Source organism: Pangasianodon hypophthalmus, chromosome 24 (assembly GCF_027358585.1).
Source record: "Pangasianodon hypophthalmus isolate fPanHyp1 chromosome 24, fPanHyp1.pri, whole genome shotgun sequence".
In the NCBI taxonomy this organism is placed as follows: domain Eukaryota; kingdom Metazoa; phylum Chordata; class Actinopteri; order Siluriformes; family Pangasiidae; genus Pangasianodon; species Pangasianodon hypophthalmus.
Genome location: NC_069733.1, coordinates 17,248,994 through 17,276,146, shown reverse-complemented (window position 1 = coordinate 17,276,146; position 27,153 = coordinate 17,248,994). Strand labels below are relative to the sequence as shown.

General features: G+C 35.7%; 1 protein-coding gene across 1 annotated transcript; it reads left to right on the top strand.

The window, feature by feature from the left end:
* The first annotated feature begins 427 nt into the window (after positions 1–427).
* On the top strand, positions 428–15,795 carry suds3 (SDS3 homolog, SIN3A corepressor complex component). The gene is made up of 12 exons (XM_026930938.3): positions 428–672; positions 2,543–2,612; positions 5,006–5,061; positions 6,002–6,073; positions 6,174–6,193; positions 6,316–6,472; positions 7,488–7,583; positions 7,924–7,985; positions 8,546–8,567; positions 8,676–8,781; positions 12,082–12,166; positions 14,983–15,795. The coding sequence occupies exons 1-12, from the start codon at positions 561–563 to the stop codon at positions 15,079–15,081; spliced, it is 957 nt and encodes a 318-aa protein (XP_026786739.1). The 5' UTR covers positions 428–560; the 3' UTR covers positions 15,082–15,795.
* Positions 15,796–27,153: the final 11,358 nt, after the last annotated feature.

The following is a 27,153-nucleotide window of genomic DNA, read 5'->3' as shown; positions in this document are numbered from 1 at the left end:
TTTAATGCATTTCTTCTAACGAAATGCTTTAAAATCTCTTATATTCACCTGTTGCACATATTTTCACAAGGCAATAGGTATTATATATTTATAAGTTTATATTAATTATCATATAATTATCATATACTTTCAAATTTACCTTACAAAAAATGAGTGCCATGCAACGTGTCTAACTAGATTGATCATTTAAGGCTTCCGTTTGCGTTTTTAACACTTAAACTACATCTCCCATGATGTTTTGCTCAACATGGCGACTTCCTGGTCCTAAAAATCGCTTGTTATTATATTTCCCACACGTATTCAGTTAAACCCCGCCTTCTAGATTAGGATTGGTGAATAATACAGTGCTTCCTGTTTTCTGATTGGCTGCACAGCCGTCGTGTATGCGACTACCCAATCAGAAGGAAGGACGACTCGCTTTCTGATTACGGGTAGGATAAAAAACAAGGCAAACGCGCTGTTTTGAATGGGAGACAACAACAAGGGGAAAAAAAAACAGTCTTGTTGAGTGCATGAGCGACTTTAATTTAATGTTTACATACATGTTTTAGAAATAGCGAATGGCGTCGACTTTACTGTCACCAATGGTGGATTATTACAACGATGAAGAGGAGCTGGACAGCGTGGACGATGACGATGACCGCAGTTTCAGAGGGAGAGACTCGGAAGAAGGTTAGCTGCAGTTAGCTTAGCTCGCTAGCTGCATAAACGAGCATTTATTAGGCTTAATATTGTACAGAAAGGAATTCTGGAAATCTTTTAACTCAAACTTGCACAGATTCACAGCCAGAGATCCACTCTGCTACCATAGTAACAGTCTCTTAGCAACCCTTCTTTAGGTTTAGCATTAGCTTGCTAGTAAAGAGAACTTCAGCACTGAATGTTTCCAAGTCTAACGCTGTGTTTTTTAATAATTACAAAAATAAATATACAAAACAATACTTGTTAGAATAAAAGAAAATAACGTTTACTTAAAAAACTCAGACAGCTTTTGGCATTTAAAACGGTAGTTTTAGCTCATATTAGCTCATGCTAGCAAAGCCTCTTTTTTACATAAATTATCCTCAATAATAATAATAATTAATATCAAATAATATCAATAAATCAGTAGATATCTCAGATATTGGTTTATAAGTGCTAAATTATGAGCACATAACGCTAGCATGATTAATACCCCTGTATTTCTAGCTAGCCTGCTAATTCGCCAGTTTATTTATTACTGGTTTTTTTTTTAGGTTATTATAAATTGTGTATAAAAGTAAAAATATCCAAGCCCACATTATACCACAGTGAGGAGGTTAAATATATAGCTTTTAAAAAGGCAGGTTTTATGTGAGGTTAGCTACTGCAGAATGTGAGCATTGCTGTGGTTTGTTAGCTGTCAGAGCTGTGGTGATAAAATCGCTGTAATGATTGTAATACCGATACTCAGTGTAGTCTAGTATCGCGATACTCGATATTATAGCAAACACTCATCTTCTCAGGTTTATCACACACTGATTAAAAGCAAATGCTACAGACGGTGTGAGAAAAGTTTTGTGTTTTTTATTGTTACATCTTTTTTTAACATCAACAACAAGAAGTCGTTGAAAGAACGAAAATGAAGAGCAGAAGAATGCACATTATTCGAGTGAATTATTTATTTTTAAAAAGTGGTTTTAAGAAAGTGGTCACAGAAGCCTATTTAAATAAGATGCCTATCCATTTTGCTTGTTTTTTTTGCGTGCCGTCGGGGCTCATAGAGTTCACTCACCTCGTAATTACGATATTTATAGCACGTTATGCCACAGCGATGATGCTGAATTCTCGTTTCTGATTGGTCAGAAGGTGTTGAATACTTTTCTATAACTGGAGCTGCAAATGACAGGTTTCTGTAGTAACAGCAATCGTTGCTGTGTAAGATGACGTTTATTTAACGTTTATGGAAGGAGTCTCCAGTGTCAGCGCTTTGTAATAGTTACAGGTGAAGCTGTAACTTTACGCTTTCTGACATCTTCAGGACAGAGGAGGATACGCTTTGTGGTTTTTCACTAACGTAAGCTGCGTATTTTTGTCTTATTAACTTCAGCAGAGAGAAAAAATAGAGGCTGGTGAGGGGACATCTGATTAGAGCTGCTATAACTGCGGCTTCAAATGACAGTGCGGTTTCTATAGTAACAGCAATCGTTGCTGTGTAAGATGATGTCTGTTTAACGTTTATGGAAGGAGTCTCCAGTGTCAGTGCTGTGTAAAAGTCCGAGGTAAACTTTTTTAGGCTTTTCGGCACGGGAAAGTCTTCAGGACTGTCTGTAACATGACGTTCCACACAAGGCAGCGAAATCCCGTCTCATGTCTGTTTCATACGTAAACAAATCGTTGGCGAATTGGTTTGTTTTAAGAGGAATAAACACTTTAATTTGTCTTTTAGATAGAAACTGGCGTGTTGAGGAAAGCCGGAGATGATTAAACGACGTCCGGATGATCGTGATCTGACTTTGATTTGTCGTAGAAAGTGTTGGGAAATGTTTATGGCGTCTGACGGAAACCGATCTGTGTGTTTCAGACACTGAAGACGCCAGCGAGACAGACCTGGCCAAACACGACGAGGACGACTATGTGGAGCTCAAAGAGCAGTGAGTAGAGAAGCCGATTTCACGACACGTTAACACACAGCACACTCCAGGACTGGAGCGGAATGAGACGCCGAATTACCGTAATTACTAGACAACAACCCGGACCTTCTACTCAGAGCTGTTCACGTCCTCGGGACTTACGAACTCTGAGTTTCTATAAATTAATCCGTGTGAGATGATGATGATGATGATGATGATGATGTCAGCAGCGAAATACATAATTATTACAACATGAAATCCCATTTTAACGCAATTGCTAAATACTGAAGAACACAGAAAGCGCATCAGGTAACAATAACATGTTGTTTATTAATAACTAGGGCTGCAAAATATATCGAAATTATCAAAATATCGCAAATGTAAATATCGTGATACGCATATCGCAAGGGTTTGTGATAACTGAATGAGTTTAATATTTCAAAATGTTATGAAAAGTCAAAATTTTAGGCGTCGCAGATAACAGAGAATGCTTTCTTTTTCGAAAGAACATGAAACGTGTATGTTGATTGTCATTTTCAGTTTTTATATATATATATATATATATATATATATATATATATATATATATATATATAAAGATAATTTAAATTGATTTTACACACTTATAGCATTATCATAATGCATATCGCATATTTCTTCAATACCGTGCATCCCTATTACTATTATTAGGCATTGGTAATGTTTTGTTGTTGAAACCTAAACAAATAATAACAATAATAAAATAATAATAACACTAATAGCAATATGAAAAATTACTCAATATTATATTAATAATAGTCAACTGCGCTTTGCGCTTTGTAACTAGATTTAGCATACTGCATATTTTATACATCCGTTCTTGCACATTCCTGTACATATATTTCATATTTCTTATTATTTCTTATTCGTTTCTGATTTTTATATTTTAACTTTTATTTAGTGTTTAATGCACAGTTTAAAGAGGAGTAGGCCAATAACCTGGAGAAAAAAAGAAAACATTAAGTAAGCCTACAGTGAAGCGTTAAATCTAAACCACTATACAATAATTTTAATGGTAATGATGATTACAAAATGGTTTTAAAGTTAGAATGTTGTGTGTGTGTGTGTGTGTGTGTGTGTGTGTGTGTGTGTGTGTGTGGTTTTACAGAAACCACCAGGTGCATGGAGGAAAAAAAAAAACAAAGCTGTTGTAGTTAAGATGGAGATGTTAGAAAAGTTTACACACACGTTTTATTATTAATTGCTGTATGTAACATGTTTTTCTTTAAAATAGGAAGAATGAATGTGTGAACTGAAATTGTTCTAGTGTCTCCACTTTAACTAAAGCAGACGAGTGGCAGCTTTCTGTCCCCCCCATCCGCCTGGTGGTTACTGTAAAACCTCCAACACACACACACACACACACACACACACACACACACACACACACACATTCTCCAGTTTCTACGTCAGACAAGCGATTTGAAAAAAACTCTGTCACTGTCAATGTACTGGGTTTTTAACCTCATGTAAATCTCCATGAGTGTAGCATTTACACCAGTAACATCAGTTATGTTAGATATTACATGGTAATAATATAATATCAGTAATTCCTTCAGTTGTACCCATGAAGAACTGCCGTAGCTGCACATGTTCATTTCCTCTGAGCCTCTGGATGAGACTGTAGACCAGGTGTAGCGGAGGTTTCATTTCCATCTTCATGCTGTCGTCGAGACAAAGATGTTAAGTGTAAACGCTTCATTTATACACAGTAACATATAATAAATCTGATGCCGAGTGATGTACAGAGTGGCGAGGCTGATGGCCGATGTAAGACCAGACACCATGGAACAATCTGATAACAAATAAAAAATATCATACATGTGCTTAACTTGTGAATTTGCATATTCGCTAAATCACGCTTAAAAAGACAGAAAACTCTTTATGATTTTGTCTCTTTAACCATAAAGATTAGCAAGCTTAGAATCGTGATTTCTCAATAAACAATAAGAATCAAAGAACTTCGATAAAGGCTAGAGTGATCACTGCTTATCTTATAAATAGAGATGAATACAATTAAATGAATTAAATGAGCGTAAGTTAATGAACTCTTTGAGAGCTCCGCTTTCAGCCTCATTAGTTCATGGCGTTTGAAGGCAGTGTGTGATTTCTGAGCTGGACAAAAGCTCGTGCACTTTTATTAATCGCTCGCAGGCTGATCAGCTGATGCCGATTACGTTAAAACGCTTGATATCAGCCTCATTAATCAGTCGACTGTTAATGCTCACTGTGTCTCCTGAAACTCATAATTACGCTAAGATTTCAATCACATTTTCAACTCTGGTTTATTTCTTCAGCCTCACTAGTCCCTACGCTAATCCAGAAAGCTTTTTAAACAAATGTTTTAGCTTTTCTTTTTTTTTTCTGTCTTGCAGGATGTACCAAGACAAACTGGCGTCGCTGAAAAGGCAGCTGCAACAACTCCAGGAAGGTGATTGGCTAGAAATAGGCACATCTTATAAATATTCAGTTGTAATGTTCTGCCTAGAACCCTGCGCAGAACCTCTACACATTCTCCCCATAGAGACATCCGAGGAACCCTTAGGAGTGTAGATCTGACCTTTTACCTCCTAAGACTGCAGTTCCAGATGTTCATGTAGCTAATAATGTTGCTAATCATTACTGCATGCCATGACATAAGATCTTTTTTCCTGCCTTTTCGTTGTTAATTTATTTTTGTAGATGGAAGTCATGTGTAAATAATTTTTTTTTTTTTTGGTAAGCAAAACATGAGAACAAGCCCAATATGATAGTATGATATCGGTCATGTGATAGATTATTAACTTTCCTGAGATATTGTGTGTATTATTATTTTTTTAATATGCATTTTTAATTTTGTAAAATAACAATTACAAACTCTCTAAGCAGATTTGATATCTGAATTTCTCAAATGTTTTTCTACTTTTTTTGGGTTAATTTATGTTTGTACGCAATAAATAAAAGTATCATCAAACTAATGTTTCTGGAAACTAAGCAGTTTGTTAGGAAAGAGTTGTATTGAAATATCGTGATATGATATTTTTGTCATATCACCCCACCCCTAATGATAGCTGTAGCAGTCTGTTATGCTGAGGAGCCGGCTAACGGAGCTTACAGACTAGCTGCTAGTTTTACACACTCAACAAATCGACATGTATTTATTCACCCTTCTGTAATGCTTGTGGTGAAAGAAATATAAATACGTTATTTAAAATAACTTCTCAAACTGTTACGTGAAAGAAATTGTTAAAGTGACATCATCAAGTCCTGCTGTACGAATAAGTTAATCATGTACCAGAACTTTCTCATCATTTAACATTGCTTGCCTGTTAAGTGTGTGTGGTTAAGTATGTGTGTGTGTGTGTGTGTGTGTGTGTGTGTGTGTGTTTCAGGCACTCTGCAGGAGTATCAGAAGAGGATGAAGAAACTCGATCAGCAGTATAAAGAGAGACTCCGTAACGCAGGTAAACAAACGTCACGACGCACCCAGAGATGATTTATGAGCTTTATTTTTCAGACCCAATATGAAAATTTTTTTCTATTTTTTTTTTTCTGGTTTTATAGATCTCTTCCTCCAGCTTGAGGTAAGTTCTAATCATTTCGAGGATATGATAAAACAGAGTGTAAATACACCAAAGTTTAAAAAAGAAAAAAAAAAAGAAAAAGTCGTCTTTGTGCTGAATCAGTTTTGTTGTCTGGCGTTCAGACGGAGCAGGTGGAGAGAAACTACATCAAAGAGAAGAAAGCGGCGGTGAAGGAGTTCGACGACAAGAAAGTGGAGCTGAAGGAGAATTTAATCGCAGAGCTGGAGGAGAAGAAGAAGATGATCGAGAACGAGAAGTTAACCATGGAGCTGACGGGAGGTGAGAGACTTCAGAAAGCGTTGCCTTTTAAAAATATACATGATCTGGTTCTGCACAACTGACAGCCTTTACGAAGTTTGTGTAGGAGCTCTGCGTTTTCGCATCGGACACGGCTATGAGTTATCGCCAAAAAATCGGCTTTTCCATCCTGATAAAAATGTCAAGCCAATCTGGAATGATTGACAGTTGTGCAGGTGTTTTAAACTCTCCGATATTAACGCTCTCCGTATATAAACTCTGTGTTGTGCTGTTACAGGAAAGTGATCAACAACAGGGTGGTGTGAAGCAGCCTGACGCAAAGTGGCGTTACTGTCACCATCCTGAAGTTGATTATTTTCCTAGCGCAGCATGTCCTGTCACAATTTGCCCACAATTACATTTTTTTTAAATTAGAAAGCGACACTTTTTGTCTGTTTACAGTTACATTTAACGTTGCGTAACGTCCATGAAACTAGTTAGTTCCTTATCACTTACGTTATAGCAGCCGTAAGCAGTCGTTCACTCACCAGCCTCGTTTTTTTAATTCCTTTTGAAGTTAATAAGACAAAAAAGGCGGCTTTTCATGTTACCGGGAAAGCGCAAAGTCCTCTGTCCTGAAGACTTTCCCACTTTTTTCGTAGCTGTGTGTGTGTGTTTCAGTGTTTTCAGTATTTTTTTTAGTTTTACAAGTAGCTAAACAGTCAGTAAGTTCTATGTCACTTACTTTATTAACAAGCTATATAGGTGTAGCTAATGTTCTTCAGTGACAGCCCCTTGTTGCAACCCTAGCTAACTTATTTAATAACAAGCTAACACTAGTTATCTAGATATTTTTTTTTTTAATCTAGGTTATCTAGCTAATGAACAAGCTTTGTGATGTCAGATCATCATACTAGTGAATATCCGAGGGAAGATGCAGTGTAAAATATAAATGTCTGTGTGTGGCACTGTAGGTTTAATAAATTATGAGGTTATGAGGTGTGTGTGTGTGTGTGTGTGTGTGTGTGTGTGTGTGTGTGTGTGTGTTTCACATCAGATTCCATGGAGGTGAAGCCCATCATGACCCGTAAGCTGAGGAGGCGACCCAACGATCCCGTCCCCATCCCAGACAAACGCAGGAAACCTGCTCCTGATATCCTTTATGACCTCCAGAGTAACATTTTCCACATCAGCCATCCCAAAACTGTGCGTCAGCCATTCCAGAGTGAAAATATTAAATATTACAACATCGTACTGTTATATCACACTGCTACGATGCATCCTGGAACTCATCATGACTTCCGTCGCACTCAGTCACTAACGTGTGCTCTTTAGAAATGCGTACACAAACACACTTCACCATGAGTCTAATATTTATGATGACAGAGATATTTTCATAGATAAGAAAATATAATATACAGAGTGAAATGTATTTTTCTGGCAATACTGATCAATCCGTAATGATGTGCAGCGTGATCGTTAACTCGGCACACCTCAGCTAAACTACTTACTCACAGAAGAGCAAATAATGGAGGACCTGAGGACACTAAACAAGGTGACGTAACACAAACACACAAACAAGAATGATATTTATAGTCATTCTCAGGATATGCTGACAAACCTGGCCTTTTACTTAATCACCAAGATATAGAAAAAGTCATTTTACCAAAAAAAAAAAAAAAAAAAAAGGGATTTCATTGAATAATTTATTGATGGTGTGAAAATTGATGATTACTTTAAGATGCTGTTTGAAAAATACGCCATCTTGGAAAATGCACCTTTAATGGAAAAGGTGTCACTTGTATAAAACTCATCAAAGTGATAATTAATAATTCCAGTGAGTTAAAGTAATGGCACCACATTAGAGCTGAAATAAATTGGTTGTTCTTTCAAAAAAAGATTTTTATTACAATACAAATTTCCAAATAGGAAATGAAAAGCATAATTCAAAATTTGCAAAACCTTTTTGCTGGTCAGACAGTCACCATAGTTTGAGAATGATCCTTAATCTTATTTTTATTATTATCGTTATTATTTAAAAAAAAAAAAAAAAAAAACCTCTTCAACCATCAGCTCATGGTAACATTTACATTTTACTGCTTCTTCTCCTAATAGCTCAAGTCACCAAAAAGACCAGGTACGTTTGCTGATTTTGACACATTATAAAGCATTATTATTTATTTTTTTTTTTTCAAGCACAGTTTTGCTAAAAGTTAATTATTTGCTTACTTTCTTTTATGTTCAGCCTCCCCGTCTTCTCCTGAACACCTCCCGACCACGCCCATGGAAAGCCCTACTCAGCGCTACGAGGCTCGGATAGAAGACGGAAAACTCTACTATGATAAAAGATGGTACGAGTTAAAGATTTTATTTTAAAAAAATGGACCTGTAATGTTTACAGTGCCTCAGACAGAATGAAATTTAAGAGTAGCACTACACAAATCACCAAAACTGCATAAATAAATCACAGCAGCTGAACATTGTGTTGTTTTGTCAGACAACATCATTATTTTAGCGTTTCAAATTTATTTAATTTAACTTCATTTCATAAGTTTTAGGCTTTCTCCACATTAACTCCATCATCCTGGATTCGTATTGATCAAATTTAAGCCTTTAAGACACAATTAGTTTGAATCCCATATAACTTCCTGTTCACTGGACTTGCTCACTACATGGGGTATATCATACTGGCCCTTCATAGTGCACTATCTGTCCAAAAGAACAGGAAGTAGAAATGCCTGTTGAGCTTTACTTTATATCTATAGAATATCACAAGTTTTAGGAAACTTACTTGGTTTGCTTTATTTAAAATCCCTATAAAATGGCTTGTGATTCGGTTCCGTGTGTTGACGCATTTCCTTCTGAAACAGGAAGTCCGAGTGACATTGTTTTGAACTGCTTGACTGACTTAAACAACAGCCAGTAACGTTCGAGATGTGCCACAGCACACCCACGCTGACTCTAAACCGTCATGTCAGTAGCTTAGTGCGCTAGCTAAATATGGAGAACAGCGAAGAGTTTAGAAAGGGCCTAAAAAAGAATCACCTCCAGAAAAGTTCCTGTCACGTAACCGTGACGTCATACCCATTCCTCCCTCTTCAAAACGAATTCACTTCAACAATTCTTCTTAAAATCAGCCAAGTGATGGTTGGAAAAGTGAATAGTGTGCAGGATGACACACAGCAAAAAACACACCAACAAACCCTGTTTGCTGCTAACAAGCTAATTCACTGCTAGCGTACAGCAAGACCCACCTTCAGGAGTGGGACGTAAATGGTTCTGCTGAGCATTTAATAAATTACCCATAAACTATAATATTAAAATGAGAATAAGAAAATCAGAATATCTTCTTTTTTTCCCCCCCAGTGTTTATATAGTAGCATATTGGTGTCCATAACACTGCCAGACACAAAAGCTCTGAATTTTAAATATACTTAAGTAGAAAATTTTTAAAACAATGCATGTATGCAGTTAATGACCTTTTCAGAGAAATAAATAGATTTGCATTTAGCAAGAAAAATTGAAATATGGGATCTTCAAATGAAAAATGTGAAAAAACCTGAATAGAAATCAAATCTACGTAAATGCAATGGGTTGAAAAACCACTTAAATTATATTCAATATTATATATTATATAGTTACACTAGTGCTGGGTGACTCATGTACAGCACAAGTTTGTGTTTTTTTTCTCTTGATGTAACTCCTAATTCATCCTTACCAAGCACGTATTAATAATTAGCTGGTTAGTAATAACATTACTTCTGTTAATTTAAAAAAAAAAACAACAACCAAAAAAACAGTTTTATCTAAAGCAACTTCCAAATGACGCAGAATTAAATCCAAGCGCGGAGAAGAAACCAAGCATCACTGCATCATGTGACTGATTTAAAACTAAAGGCTAAAAAAAAGGGGAGATCATTAAACCTCAGGTTTTGTAAAAGATCTTCAATATGTACAGACTGAAGACTTTTTTTAATGAAGCGACAGATTCCTTTTGTGCTGTACTTCTCACATGCACCACAAGGTGGCGGTAGCTCTCCTCAGAAAGCCCACAAACATCCCAGCATGAGTCAAACCATCAACATGTGAGATATATATATATATATATATATTTTGTACTGTGCAAAAGTCTTAGGCACATGCAAAGAAATGCTGTAGAGCAAAGATGCCTTCAAAAATAATGAAACTAAATGTTTCTACATTAAAAAAATACTATAAAGGGCAGTAAACTGTAATAAATGAAAGTCGATATTTGGTGTGACGATCCTTCGCTTTAAAAAAACAAAAACAGTATCTGAGGTGCAGTGTGTGCAGTTTTATAAGGAAATGAGCTGGAAGTGTTACTGAGCATCTTGCAGAAGCAGCCACAGTTCTTCTGGAGACTTTGACTGTCGACTCGCTTCTTATTTCTGCAGCCTTCATTCTGTTTTTATCTGAAAAGTGTCTCTTATGGAATCTGCTGCTTTCTTTACTGACATACAAACATTTTTCTGTAACATTTCATTTTGTGCTGGAAAACTAATGTTTGGAATCTAAGATGTTTTTTTTTTTACTGAATCAATAATGTAGAAGTCAGAAAATAAACATCTATAACAAAGTTTGTACAAAAAAAAGGGGGGGGGGGGGGGGGTGCCAAGACTTTTGCACAGTACTGTGTATTATATTATATTATATTATATTAGTTAACATATTTCATGTATAATGTACAAATTTAGTGTTTATGCAGTGCTTATGTATTCGAGCATTTATGATAATGGAAAAATAAATAAATATTCTTAATATCTGTGTTCATTATCACAAGTTTACAGATAAGATAAAAACACTGATTTACATAACGCAGTTTATCTATTTACATGCATAACTTTTGCAGTGTTAATGCATATTGCTCCAAAATAATAATATGAATAAGCTAATAAACAAACGATAAACAAAAATAAGTAAAAATGTAGGTTAAAATAGACTAAATGAATAAAATAAATAAATTTGTTAACTGTGATTACGCTTTGATTAGCACTGACCGTGTTTTTTTTTTTTTTTTTTTTTTTAAATGTTCTTTTATTTTATTTTTTTTCTTTCTGTTGCATTGTGATAGATTTATTACCACAGCAGTTCTCAAAGTGTGATGTATAACCAGAAGGCTCAGCATTTTAATTATAGTTTAATGACATGACTTGCAACTTTTTAAGCACCAGCTCTTCAGTCCCTGTTAAAAAAGTTAACGTTCAGCCCTGAGTTATAGTTATTTAATTACAGCACTAAGCCTAATTGCTCCTGTCTTGGGGGAATTGAATGGGTTTAAAATGATGCTAGTTGCACTAATGTCTTTCTGATGGGAGGAGGTTAATTTCTTAATCTAAAACTTTATATTTTAGACGTAAACAATGTCGACTTGAATCTTGCGGTGATATTCATTTTAATAAAATTGTAGAATGATGTATCTGGGTTTCTGTGGGTGGAAATAAAAAAAGATGGCTGCAGTGAGTAAATACGATGCCTCGTGCGCCAAAATATGCTCAGATTATATACCATAAATAAAATAAATCTATGGTGCTGTTAAAGCCGTGTGGCGGATTTGTACGATCTGAGGAATCGACAAGAGACAAAGTAATGGTTTTATTTTATTATTCATTATTTTTCGGGTCTTTTCGCAGGTACCATAAGAGTCAGGCCATCTATCTAGAGTCGAAGGATAACACCAAGATCAGCTGCGTCATCAGCTCTGTAGGAACCAGTGAGGTTTGTATTCGCTTTCCTGCACTGATTTGTGTGAAAGTAACATCAGCAGCTCTTCCAGTTAACGATTTCCTCAGACAGACGGATCGAAGGTGAAAAAGTGTGCAGTCCGAATGCTTCATCCGTTTGCATTAACTAATCTCCATCGAATCACTCGGATCTTATCTACTGCAGTGCGTAGAGAAACGTGATGCTGACGTCTCTAACGGTGCTTTCACACCTATTACTCCGGTTCCTGAGTCTGAATCAGAGTCGAATCGATACTGTTGGTTTGTTTGCTGCTTGGTTTAGTTTCTTATTGTACGTAATTAATGACAGCTCCTCAGCAAAAAACAGTGGCTGAGGAGTGTGTAGGGCTGAAAACACACTCACAAAACCCCTACCTTCATAGGTCAGAAACACGACGTAAACAAAACTTTGTCAAGTGTGTGTAGAAATCATAAAAATCACCCGATACTATACACTCGGTAACATATCGCTAGATACTTATAGACATTTCTAGTTTAAAGGTAAGATTAGTCCATTTTTTTTTAATGAAGATTAGGTCTCTAATTTTGATGAATTTTATTCAGGTGGATTTGACATGAATTATTATTATTATTATTATTATTATTATTATTGTTATTATTATTATTTTTACTCATTGACCCATAGAGCGTCTATAAAATGACTCATCCAAACACAAACAAGCATTCTGGTCCAGAAGTCTTCCAAGTTTTCCAAACAGGTTCTCTCAGGTACACTTGTGCTGAGGCCATGTCTTAAACCTTTTTTATCACATTCTAAATATCTTCTAGGTTATTTGTACAAGTAAGATTTTTTTTTTTAATTGACTATTGCACCTTTAAAACATCAAACTGCAATCAAACCATGCTAGAGTTCGACTGGAACAGTTATTTTGTTCCGCACACGAGGTCGAATGCTGTGTTCTCACCAAAGAGGGAAACCGCATCAGGGTTCGATTCAGACAGGGTTCGATTCAGACACTGCATATGTGAAAGCACCCTTAAGTATTTTGTGAAGAGTTTGCATTCCTCAGAGACTTTATGCTCTGAATAGCAGCCACAGATTAACAAGCAGCAGCCTCAGAATTCAAAGTGGTTATATTTTACGGACTACTGAAGTCTAAGAGAGGGGAGAGAAGAAAAAGGAGAAGAGAGAGAGAGAGAAAATAATAATAATCATAAAAATGAGTAAATAGAAATGGGGTTTTATTTAGAAGATATGAACACTTTTAGCAGACTCGAGCCAGACGAATGTACATAAACAGCATTCATGCACAGATTAACACTTATAACCCACATTTTTCTCGCATGAATAATGTTCTAGCGTTGACCCATTTCATTTCCTTAATGCCTGTGCTCTAGATGCTGGTGGGTAAATAGCTTGTAAATGCACCTTAATCACAATAGTGTGGACAAAACCCATAAGCTACTCAGGAGAGTGTGACATGATTTGTTTTCTATGTGCTTTATTAAGTGGATTATGATTGATGGCCCATCAAATGCTCATACAGTGAATAATGAAAACCATCTGCGTGAAAGCTGTACAATAGATATAAAAAGTCTACACACTCCTGTTAAAATGGCAGGTTTTTGTGATGTAAAAAATGAAACCAAGATAAATCATGTCAACTTTTTCCACCTTCAGTGTGAAAGTACAAACGTATAAAAATTGAGTTGAGTGACAAACAATCAGAAACATTTTAGGGGAAAATAGGAACCTTTATTTGTATACTTTGCAATATCACATTAAAGGTGGGAAAATTCTGACATGATTTATCTTAGTTTCATTTTTTTTTATGTCACAAAAACCTGCCATTTTAACAGGGGTGTGTAGACTTTATCTATCCAATGTACGTCAAAAACTCACGTTAAGAGATGTGTAAATGTGTTAAGCTGTTAAACACTTAGATGCATGTGGCATTATAGGGGAAAAAAAATCAGTGACAGAGTGGTGTGATGATTATTTTCCAATAACAGCGTGTCCCTAAGTGTTTTATTCCTTACATACATGTGCCAGTCAAAAGTTATGTTTAATGCTGTGGAACGTCCACAAAACATGTTCTCCCTTACGTTATAGCAGCTATAAAGAGCTCCTCGAGTTAAAAAAAACGCAGCTTGTCATGTTATCATAAACTCCTCTGTCCTGACGATGTCAGAAAACTTACTGACTGTTACAAAGTGCTGACACTGGAGACTCCTTCCATAACTGTTAACGAAACCGTATCAATATTTATACTTTTTCTTTATTAAATAGCAACACGTTTTTTTAATCCATATATTATTAGGCATAGATTGTGTGGAGCATCCAGAATTTGACAGAACACTTGTTCACGTTTGATAGTGAGTAAACTGTAATAAAAATGTACGCTTTTTCCACACAATTCTACACAATATTAACTATATACTGTTTATAGTAAATAAGCATTTAATTTAAAAAAAAAAAAAAAAAAAAAAGACTCATGCTTCCAGGAAAATTTAAAGACGTGACAGGATGTGAAGCAAAATTTATAGCTGCTATAACGTAAATGATAACAGGAACTAACTTGTTTAATGGGCATTCAGCATTAAATGTAACTGGAAATGGATAAAAAGTATGTGTTGTTCTTTAATAAATAAAACTAGTAATTGTTGTGATCTCATATATAGAGGAATAAAACACCTCGGAACGTGCTGTTATAGAAAGATACAGAGCTCCGCTTTGCCCAGGCCTCATCACACCACCCCGTTGTTGATTATTTTCCTACAACAGCATGACCCCCAGTGTTTTCTTCTTATCCTTACTTAACAATAATTTTACGTGTGCTTTGCTTCCAGATCTGGGTGAGGAAGACCAGCGACAGTACAAAGATGAGGATTTATTTAGGTCAGCTCCAGCGTGGTGCCTTCCTCATCAGACGCCGTTCAGCAGTTTAGAGACACTTTGCCTCCTCATCCTCCTTTCACTCTTCTCTGCATCCTGAGAAATAAAGAGAAATAAAAATTCACTCCTCGCTATTCCCTAAGCTGGTGTGTTTGAAAGCCTTGAGACTGTCTATGAAATTCCCCGACGCTTTATTCTTCATTCACAATCATGTATCTGTACGGACACGTTCTCCTGACAGTGCGAAGGCTCATCAGAGGGAGGGAGAGGAGGAGAAAACACGTCTCACAGTTTTATCAATTTCTCTTGTACAGTTTTTGTGAATTTGGTGAATTTTTTTGTATACGAGTCAGAGCCATAATGCAACCACTGAATTTCCCACAATGCATATGGTAAGAATAGAACAGGGCTTCATTTTCATTAATTGAGCTCTGATTACAGATGAATATTAGACAATAAGACGGAGCTGGTTTCCCACATGAATATATCAGTTTACCAATGAGAAGTATTTTTACACTTGGGTTAGCTTTAATGTAAAAAAAAATCAAATGTCTGCAATATTCCACAACACGTGTTTGGTTTGTTTTTGTGCTTCTTTATTTTCACACACGAGCAGCCAGTTAATACAGACGTCTCGCCCAGTTGTGTGTTTGTAAATATTAGCATGCCCAATTCTTCACATCCTTCCTTCAGATGTACTTTATATCCTTCCTTCACATGTACTTGTTAAAGTACATCTCATTTTTAAATAAAGAATTTTTCTTGAATGGCAGTGGTCTGAATTTACAAAAAAAAAAATCTCAAGTCAAACTGTACACTTCCTTTTTTTTTTTAATGATGTGCCTTTGATCTTTGGGAGGCGGAGCTTAGAGGGTAGTGGGTGGAATTATCCCAGAGGGAAAAAAGTGATTCCGGTTATCCAAGATCTTCGTATTAACAGATGAGAGGAAGTAGCACTGTGTCCTAACCCACATCATGACAGAAATGGATGATAACTGGACGGGATTTAGAGCGAGACGTTCAGACCCCAAAGTGAATATTGAGAACGTTTAACTTCAGATCCATGGTTAAAATGTTTTGTTCATATTGTTTGTTGATCATTTGTAATTATCCTCTGTTTTTCGTTCATGGTAATAAAAATATATCCGTTTGTACACCATTAACCATGAATCATGAATATGATGTGAATAAAATGGCTGACTGTGGGTTTAAACTATAAAGCACGGGACTTGTGTTTGTGCTCTGAGCTTCAGATTCTGATGGATTTGAAATAAACTGGAGTGAATCACAGAGACGTGTTTCACTCACCAATACGCCGACTGCAGCGCTGAAAGTGACCTCACTTTGTCCACAGAGCGCCGATCCTTTTTTGTTCCCGCTTTCATTGGCTTTAAGGTGATGACTCTGGCAACAATAATGACACAAAATTGTCAAGAAAGGCAATTGTTGTTGTGCTGCAGCACTCAGATCGTTCGTCTCGGCGCTAACCGGCGACCTGCAGTGACCGTGAAGATAACAGCCGCTGGAGGGATCCATCAAGCTTCAACATCCAGCCATGTTTTAAAAGCATGCTGGGAAAAAGCTGCAGTGAAAAACTTAAAAAAACAAAACAAACAAACAAAAAAAACCAGCTAATGACATGTACAGTTACTGATTCACTTTTAGAAAAATGGGTTCCTCAAGGGTTCTTCATGTGGTTAATGACTTTAGCTTTCTGAAACTGTTTTTTACTTGAAACCTTCTCTCAAAGGAAATGCCTCTGGTTTAGGGTTCTACATAAATATTTAGGGATCTTTGGTTGTTCCACTGGGGCAACCCTTAACAGCTTTATATGGAACCGTGTAACCACGTTTTCATATCAGAAAGTTTCCTTTTTAATAAGCTAAGAACCCTTAATTATCCAATAAACCACTGAAGAACCATTTTTTTAACAGTTTACCAAGTACAAAGATAGCTAAATGTTAAAAAACATGCCTGACAGGTTCCTTACGTTCTTCATCGTTCTATAAAAAGAAAATAATGGCGAATAATTTGGAGTTTGTATCACACACTTAGCTTTCTAAAAGGTTTTTCCACTTGAAACGTTCTCTCTAAAGGAACTCCGTCTGGTGTATGGTTCTACATCTTTAAGGGTTAATCTTTAAAGCTTCTCCAGGATGGACAATAATAACGTTTTACCACAGCACAGTGCTGTGGAACCAGAACTCTGTTTTCCATCACATAATGGTCCTTATGAAAATGTAGAAAGAACGCTTAAGGGTTCTTCAGTTTTCCCTCTGGGAGACTTCAAACAGTGCTTCCCTATCAGAAAGTTTACAAGCAAGAACTCTTTTAGGAACCTAATAACCCTTAATTATCCAATAAACCTTTAAGGACCCGTGAAGAACCAGTTATAGCTAAATGCTGAACTCCTGACAGGTTCTAGGTTCTTTAAGTAGAAAATAATGACTGATAATTTAGAGGCAAAAAGGTTCTCTGGCTTTGTAAAAAAAAAAAATTCCACTTGAAACCTTTTCTGAAAGGGAAATCTGTCTGGTTTAGGGTACTACATAAAATAATTAAGGGCTCTCTAAGTGGGACAAACCAAAAAAAACGTTTAGGGTGCTAGATGGAACCTTTTCTAATAACGCTTTTTCCACAGCACAGTGCAATACAGTACAGAATGGTGACTAATCTGGAGCTGGAATTATCCAGAACTCCATCACATAGCAATGCATTCCTTTTGAAAATGTAGAAAGAACCCATAAGTGTTCTTCAGTAGTCCCTCTAGGAGAACTCTTCAAGGTTCTACAATAGTGCTTCCTTATCAGAAAGGGTTCCAAGTAAGAACCCTTTTAGGAAGCTAATAACGCCTTAATTATCCAATAAGCCTTAAAAGAATCCTTGAAGAAGCCTTTTAGTGTATTGAGTACCAAGATAGCTAAATGTTAAACTCCTGACAGGTTCTAGGTGGAACCCTTAAGGGTTCTTTGCTTGTAAAAGCAGTGTTAGTTGTTAGCTAGGGTAGCATTGTAGCTTCAGTACAAAACAAACGTTCAACGCCGAAAAGATGTATTGCACACACCGTCCATCATGCTAAAACATTTCAGGTGTCAGGCTGATCAGGTTGTACCTTTGCGATAAAAATAAGCGAACACGGATCACAGGAGCATTTGATGGTGCGTGTTTTCACAGCTTGTCCTTTTAAATTGAGAACCATTTCACACAGGCTTTTAGCAAATGCGTGGTGAAATGTTTTCTGTCCCGGCCGTGTCAAAAGGACAGGCGAAGTGCTTTCTCCTGTGTCACATGGATCGATTGCCTCTATTTTGCCTTTTTATGACTCCGATGGAAATAAAACCTGTTTTCATCGTTTGGAAGGGGAAAAAATCCATTATTGAGATGGAGACTGAAGACTTTCATACTAAATGACAGAGATGAGAGGAAATGGGGTTTCTAAATTGTGCCTATTTGCCCTTTCCTCGCCCCCCATTTCATCCACTGCTCCTATAGGACTGATCAACATGATCAATCCCAGAGCTAATCAGCGAGATGTGTTGTGTAATTAGCGCAGTTGGAGATGGCCTGAGGGTGAAACCAGGGCCCGTTTTACTGAGCACATTATAGCAATCTGATAAATGTTTATAATAAATAAGCCCAAATGACCCTGGAAATGATCGTAATTACACATTGAGTTCGGGGACAGATCTTCCACTGTATATTTGTGTTCCAAGGAGAGCTTTATCATTGTCTCTTCCCGGCCAGGACGGCTAATGTGTGTCATTAGAGGAAGTGGAGATACACTACACTGCTGTACTGCTGCGACAGGCAAATAACCTTACGGAAGACGTTATTCCTCACTCTCGATCTCTCTTTTACATTTCAGATCACAGTATGGCATGACTTATGTAATATTGCAGAAGCTGAAACATATTCAGGAATAAATATGATGCTAGATGATCACGGTCCAACCTAATATCATGGTTACACACTGGAAAAAAAAAACAAATCTTAGCAAGTGAAAGTCAAATATATGTAATATTTAACCAAATGTATCTAATATTTCTCGTAATTTCTCATTATTAGATTATTATGGAAGAAATATAAGATTATTAATCTTGTTAGGCTGACAAATAATTTAGCCTATACAACAGTGTGCGATTCTGAATTCTGGACTCTGATTGGTCAGAAGGTGTTGATTAGTTTTCTATAACAGCAGCTCTGACTGTAGTGCAGCTCCAAATCATGCTTATATTAATGCATTCGTTCTAATACTTTATTTTTTCTATAGTAACAGCTCATTCACAGGGACATGTACAACAGGAGCGCAAGCTAAACAAATTTTTTAGAAAAGATGTAATTGTTGATATGGTGCAGTTTTCTGTAAAAGGACTTTTATTTGACATTTATGGAAGGAGTCTCCAGTATCAGGGGTAAAGCTGAGAGTAACTAAGTTTTCCAACATGTTCAGGACAGAGGAGTTCAGGCTTTGTGGTTTCTCTGGAACATGATAAGTGATATGTATAAGTGATAACAGGTACTAACTTGTTTTTTGGACGTTACACAATATTAAATGTAACCACAAATTGATTAAAAAAAGCTATAAATTTCTTTAATAATTAAAATATAATATCATAATAATAAATAAAATCTAATATAATTAAAAATTAAAGCAGTTTGTAAAACTATTACATCTGCTAAAAAAGGAATAAAAGACTTTGGGACGTGGTGTTATAGGAAAATAATCACCTTCGCTATGGTAACAGTAACTCCCCTGCATTACATCATGCTGTTGTTGATTATTTTCCTAAAACAGCACAGCCCTAAGTATTTTATTCCTCTCTTCACTATTTACTCAAGCAAATGGAAAATGTAAATAGAAACAGCTTTACTACTAAAAGAGATTTGCTAACTGACTGCGTTTTTGTTATGTTTCTGTTCGTGTCAGTGTGTAAAACTGAGTTTGTAACAATGACTATTTTCAGATTTAGTATTAATATGAATAATAAACATATTAAATGGAAAATTATGTATTTAAAGTGGGATATTCACACACAAGCTCAGTGGACTCAGAGAGATGATGTCCTTCACAGTGTCTTCATGAAAGTGCATAACTTTTTAAATTGTGTTATTTCATTGAAACCTGGGATTAGATTGTGTAGTTTATATTCATTATTCTCTCTCTCTCTCTCTCTCTCTCTCTCTCTCTCTCTCTCTCTGTCTCTTTCTCCTGATAGCTCAGGTCATCTCAGCCTGTTTATATTTTCCTCCTGCTTTATCTGTCCTGTGCAGGCACGTTCTACTTCCTCCACTCACTAACACTTCATGCAACCTTACACACACATTACACACAGGGTCATATCAGTCCTAATTACATATAGATTTATATTCTGTGTGTTGAATTAGCATTATTCTTACTATTTGGATAAATTCATTTGACCTTCACTGACCTTTACACACATCATGCCATTCAGATTTACATTTGTTTGGTGGATGCTGAGGGCCACCAGTGCCATCCTTCTCATCCTCATGAAGCTAAGGAACTACATACAGTATATTATATATTTCTGATTGTAAATGCTAGGGATTTACTCAGATGCTAGCAACAAGCTTGTAAATGTTAACTTCTGAGTAAATTGTTACAATTACAAACTAAAAGGTTTGTAGCTAAAAGCAAACATCAATAACTGACCCAAACACTATCAGCTAACAAAAATCTACATCTTAAACAATTTTCTGGAGTATTTCAGACTACGTGGCAAACAGGAATTGGCAAACACAAGGGTAGAAATATCCACACACATTAGCATAAAAATTCGTTGTATGTCATACTACTACTGCTAAATAATAATAATAAGAAGAAGAATAAAAAGAAGAAGAAGATGAAGAAGAAAAAGAAGAAAAAAGAATAGCAGGTAGTGTGTAGTTTTGTCACCTCACAGCTCCAGCGTACAATTATTGTAGATATTATGAAAAAATTTAACTACAGTAAAAATACTATCTGAAAAATATAAGATATTAAAGAAACAAGAAAGAAATTTGTGCTTTTGACATATAAATAAATTAAAAAGCAGACAATTTATTGGCATTTTCTTTTGTTGTTGTTTTTTCCCCCAAATACATTGAGTTACTGCAATAATTTACGTGTTTGAATATCCGATGAATCCACTGTTTTACTGTCTCAGAGTTCTACTTGTAGACTGTTAATGATAGCAAAATGATCTTGGATCAAACACAAAACAAAAAGGCTTTACAACTTAAAATTTGCACCTAGGACTAAAAGTACCAAAAAAAAGAAAGAAAGAAAAAAAAGAAAAAAAAAGAAAAGAAAGAAAAAAGAAAAATTAATTTAAATTCCCAACAACTCAATGAACCAAAACTATACTGCATTTCACATGAAAACTAATTTCAAAATTAAAACTATAACAGGTGGATTTTCCCATATATCAGTTACTTTATTCAGCTGGATAATAATAAGCTAGTTATCTAGCTATCAGGCTAGATAGTTAGCTAACTAATTAGTAAACTGATGCGGTTTGGTATATAGTTTAAAAAATGTACCATACCAGTAAGAAAGGAAATTACTTTTGTGACACTGTTTATGTAGAGTGTTGGAAAAGGTTTTAGAGTCTGCTTGAAAAAGGTGCTAGAACAGGTTTTGAGCTAATATAAACAATAAAGAAGATTAATCACATGGAGATTTCTCTATACAGCTAACGTATAGAATAAGAATAAGGCATTTTTTTCTTTCTGACTATAGTTTCCCTGAGTGCGAATATCATGCTTAGCAAATTTTAGCATTTTAGCAAACTGCCTGAGGTTTCTGCCACGTTAATGTCAGTGTTGGTATAAATTACACCGTCGGTGGGGGATTCTCCACAGATAATCCCTGTTCAGGCACGGAGTCTGCTTAATGCGCGTTTGCAAAATTGGCCCGTAGTGTTTTTCCCCTTCATTAAATGATCTGTATAGTGTTATCATTTCCTGATCTGTGTCTCAAGATCGTTGTTACTTCGAAGGCAATATAGGAAAATACCTGCTGTTTATAATATTGTTCCTTGGAAAGCAAAAATAATCAGATTCTTCTTGCGTGAATGTTTCAGGACAAAAGCTTATTTGCATATTCACATATACCTTATTACATTATTCATTAAGTAAGTGCTTTATCCTGGTCATGATCCCGGGAATACTAGATGTGAGGTGGGAATACGCCCTGGATGGTACGCCACTCCATCACAGGTCACCAACACACACATTCGACACACTCGTTCACACCTAGAGGGCAATTTTGGGTCAATGATCCTCCTACTGGCCCATTTTTGGAAGTTTGGAGGAAACCGGAGAACCTGGAGAAATATGGAAGTTGGACATGCGAAGAACGCGAGAAACTCCACACAGACAGTAACACAAACGCAAGGTCGTGTCATGTGACTAGTAATAATCACAGGATTAATGTAGTGTAATAGTGTAAAAAGTGAAATACACTGCTTAATATGAGATAAATTCAGGTCTAGTGGAGTGTTGGCCTTTTTACATATCAGTTTTAGCGCTGAGAAATGGCAGTCAGCAGTTTACAGATAAAACCATATCATTAACAACATTGTCTTGAGTGTCTATGTAAAGAGCTAGCTCACTAACCACTAATTATCCTGTTAGCTAGCAAGTAAACAAGCTTTGTGTAAAGTTAATGAGCCACAGGCGTAACATGAACACAGAATCTCAAGCACGGAGATGATGCTGTTAAGTGGCTGTCAAATTAAAACACTTCACTAAAGCTAGTTAGCTTGCTAATAAATACTCTAACTAGCATTATAACAGGGGGCTACCATTAAAGTAGATAGCTAGTTGGTAGCTAGCTTGGTAGTTAGCTCCTAACAGTGTTTACTGTAAAACATAACTGAAATAATAGCTAGCTAGCTTTAGCTTTAGCTCCTATCAATAAATAAAATATAATGGAATAATGGCTAGCATGTTGGTTAACTACTATCAGTGTATAAAATATAATGGATAAGTAATAGATGGCTAGTTCAGTAGTTAGGTCCTAATGCTGTATGAAACATAACAGTAACAATAAAAGTAAAAAATATGATGGAATTATAGCTAGCTCCTTTAAAAAAAAAAAAAAATGCCGAATTCAATAAACCGAATGCACCCCATCTTTCATTAGGTACAAAAACAAACAAAAAAAGTCAGACAAATAAAACAAATTAAGACGTTACATTAAATAATGAATACTTTTCTCTCAAAATGTCTTTCTTAAAGGTCATCTTCTTTTAACAATACAGGGCAAGTAATGTTTTTTTTCCCTTTTAACCACTTTACAATTGACTTTCAGACAGAAAACACAGCCAGTCAGAAGAAAAAAGGCACTTCACTGAAGAAAGCACAACCACATCTCAGTTGCTATCAGTTCCCGTGTCTCACTGTGACAGAAGATGGCCTATTTTTCCCTCCTGCTGTTTGATGAAATTTATACTATGGTGACAAATTGAATTTGTGTTTACGGGCCGGACTGAGTCTCTGCTCCTCGTCTGTATTCTGCTCAGGACAGATCGATAAAGCAAAGCACATTGTGTGTGACAGTAAGAACCCGAGCGATAAAAAAGCAGACTCACTTGTATTTGCCGCTTGTATGGTTTCTTTAGACTGGTGATTAATCAGTGGAGCCGCCACTTCACCAGAGCCTGTGTGTGTGTGTGTGTGATGAAAAAAAAATCCTGGAGTGAGATTAACTCAAGAAAATCATGGTAACAATTTCCACATGTGAAGTCTTAGTACAGTTTACATGGCACCAAGGATTATTCTGATAAAAAATGTAAATTTAACGAGCAGTTTTCTTTTTTTTATAAGTAAATGTTGCTCATTTCTTTCAGTTAAATTGTACAAATAAAACAAGTAAATCAAACTTTTGTTCCTGTGTTTTAGGAAAACTTTACTTCTCTACTTCATGCAAGAGAGCTGACTGAGAAACACACAGAGGGTGAACCAAAAAACTTTACTGAAACACTAGATCTTTCAAAACATGTCATAATACAATAGCCTTAGGCCTTAAAACCGACACAAAACAGGAAATACTGAAAACAGCCCATCCATGACGCTCAAAATGAAATCAGTTTAAAGAAGTGCATATGCAAATTTAGTTCAAAAGCCACGCCCCAACTTTAGTATGCAATCAGTTCGAGTAAACACTACTTCTCCTTTTTTTTTCTAGTTTTGTGAGCACTTGCAAAATAATATTAAATTCAACCCAGTAAAGTAATTAAAATATACACCTTTGAGTTTAGCTTATTTACATGAATTAATTTAGTACAGAACGTAAAGCAATTAAGTAATTCTACACTGCACAAAATAACCGTCGAAATATAAGAAACAAATGCATGATTTAAGAAGATACAGACTAGAAACAAGTCAAATTATCTGCCAGTGCAGTAAGATAATTACACTTGGTAAGATTTCTTGAAATAAGAAAACATATCTAGGCTTTAGAAAAGAACAAAATGTCTTAAAATAAGCGTTAAAACACTTATTCCAAGCAGTGTATCTAGTCTAATTAACTAGCTTTTTAATTACTTTTTAAACAGTTTGCTTATCTTAATTTGTGTGAAAATATCTTAAAACCAGAGCTACTAAACAAGATAATTCCTCTTAATTTAAGAATTGTCATTATATATTCTGACTTAAAATGAGACAAAGCATTTAAACTTAAAACAAGACTATTAAAATCCAGATCACGCATACATATTGTCAACAATTATTTATTCAAATGAAGACTCTTGTAACACACAGTAGATACCATGCAAAAACAAAGCAAAATCATTACTTACTGCATCTCAAAATACCAGGCAACAGAGTTTATAGATGCTGAAAAGCTCCTCAATCCGATGTCACATTATCCAGTCAGTTTCAAAAACAGTGTGTATGTATTGACAAAATATAATCTGGAAGATGTCATTGCACTTAAAACTGGAAATTAAAAACCATACTGGATAATTGGAAAGAGTATGGTGACTTAATACTGCAGAGTCTTATCATTTGTTGTTAGGTTGTAAATTAATGTGTTGGTGTTGACATAAAACAAGCATTTGGAATAAATAATACTAATGAACAAGTCCTATGTGTGTTATTGAGCATTTTTTACTGGGCCACCTTAAAACCAGTTATTACAGCTAAAACAAAGTCTTAAAAGATACAAGGCTGGCCTCAGAGGATGCCTGTGATGGTAAATAAGCTTAATTTGCAGCTACAATAACTATCTTTAAGCTTTGCTAACTAAGTAAGAAAAAAAAGATAAATAATCTTAAAACAATCATAATAATCTTACACAATCTGCTCTTGCATAGTAGTTTATTCTTAAAATAAGATCAATAAGATTTTATGGCTAGAAATAAGATTGTAAGTCTTGACTAGATGAGGAGTTTTTGCAGTGTAATAATTTTTTTGTATAAAAAACACGGCTTTGTTTTTGTCTTGCGCGTAAACTGCACTGTCCTGCTGGTTGCATCATCACACAGATTTATACATTAACACACGCTTGTAATTAAAATATGTACACACTATCTGATCAAACGTACCCCAAAATGAGTGTGTTTAGAGTTGCACATGTTGTAATAATAATAATAGTGATAATATTGTGTTACTAAAATGTACACAAATCCAATTTGCATAGACACTAATTAAAACTAGAGGTAAATAGAAAAAAGAGTAAAAAGAAAATAGCAAAAAAGGATCAGTCTCTTTCTCTCTCTGACACACACACACACACACACACACACACGCATACACACTGCTCTAGATCAAAAGTGACACAGGAGTGTGTGAAGTTTGCCTTCACTGCCATGGATACATCACTTTCGGTCATCCTCAACGTTATTAAAATTGAACACCAAATTATCAACAATTAGCATTACCATGGAAACAGCGCGTACCTACGACCGCATGTTTCCTTCAGGTCACTCATCATCGACACTCCATCATTAGGAACTTCAACAACAACAGTTTCTTCATCACAGGAAGATTAACTGATGTTAAACTGTGGATGAAGATTCTCACTACCCGGTATCTACCAGCTCTGTTTCTCAGACTGTTCAGAACCACACACCCACACACACACACACACACACACACACGGATGAAAAAGAGAACAAGCTGAATGAGATGCTTGGAAACTCCACAGATCAAATGGATCAAAGAAAAGAGAAAAAAAAGATCAGGGAGGAAGAGAACGGAAAATGTCTGGCTCTGTCTCAGATCACACACTATACTCTTCTTATACACATCTATCTAGTCCTTGGATGTTCGCATTTCAAATCTTAAATGTTTTGTACAAAACCTCAAAAAAACTTATAATAAAAAAACAATAATAATTGTTACCTTTGAAATATTTCTTTCTTTTTCTTTTTTTAAACAAATTATTTTTTTCACAGCTTAATACATTTATACAGTGTGTATTTAGGGGTCCAAGCACTGAAAGTGTGTAGGCTCTGTACCATCATTTTATGGTATTATCAGTTTATTATTATTATGATACTTCCACATGGGAGTCTATAGCAGCCCATAAAACGATTCATATGCTTATAATGAAATTTGGTGCAGTGATAGAGAACAATCTCAGCTACCTTCACAGCAATTTTGGTATATGCCCCTCAAGTGATCTAGCGCCACCAACAGGGCAAATCTGGACATATTTTTGCAAAAATAACTCCACAACACATCGCTGTAGGAAGATGATTCCACTTTCCATGAGTAGCATCATACACCTTGATGTTAATTTCCCCCATACTGATTTTTTTTTTTTCATTTTACTTTTTTCCAAAAACAGTTTTTTTCATTTCTATAAATTTTGTCCAGTAAACACGAAATTCAGACCAACCTCAACAAAACTTGTTTCTCAGATATGTTGGAGAGTTTGTCCATAATGCACAAACAAATTTGATGGCGAAGTCACCAAACAGGAAGTGATGGTGTGACGTAAGTGATGGTGTGACTTTGGGGATTACTGAAGGACATCATGGAACTCAAAGATGTCTAAATTCACCTTCAAGTGTCATTATAATTCACAAATTCATAAAACTGCTCATAACTTTTGAATTGCTCAACATCAGATTTTTATTTTTTTTTTTCTTGATTCTCTGGAAGGTGCTTAGTGT

Coding starts and splice junctions, on each gene's coding strand:
- suds3 (XM_026930938.3), top strand. CDS start 561: ATGGCGTCGACTTTACTGTCACCAATGGTGGATTATTACAACGATGAA. Junction 673..2,542: donor AGGGAGAGACTCGGAAGAAG/GTTAGCTGCAGT, acceptor TGTGTGTTTCAG/ACACTGAAGACGCCAGCGAG. Junction 7,584..7,923: donor ACGCAGGAAACCTGCTCCTG/ATATCCTTTATG, acceptor AACTCGGCACAC/CTCAGCTAAACTACTTACTC.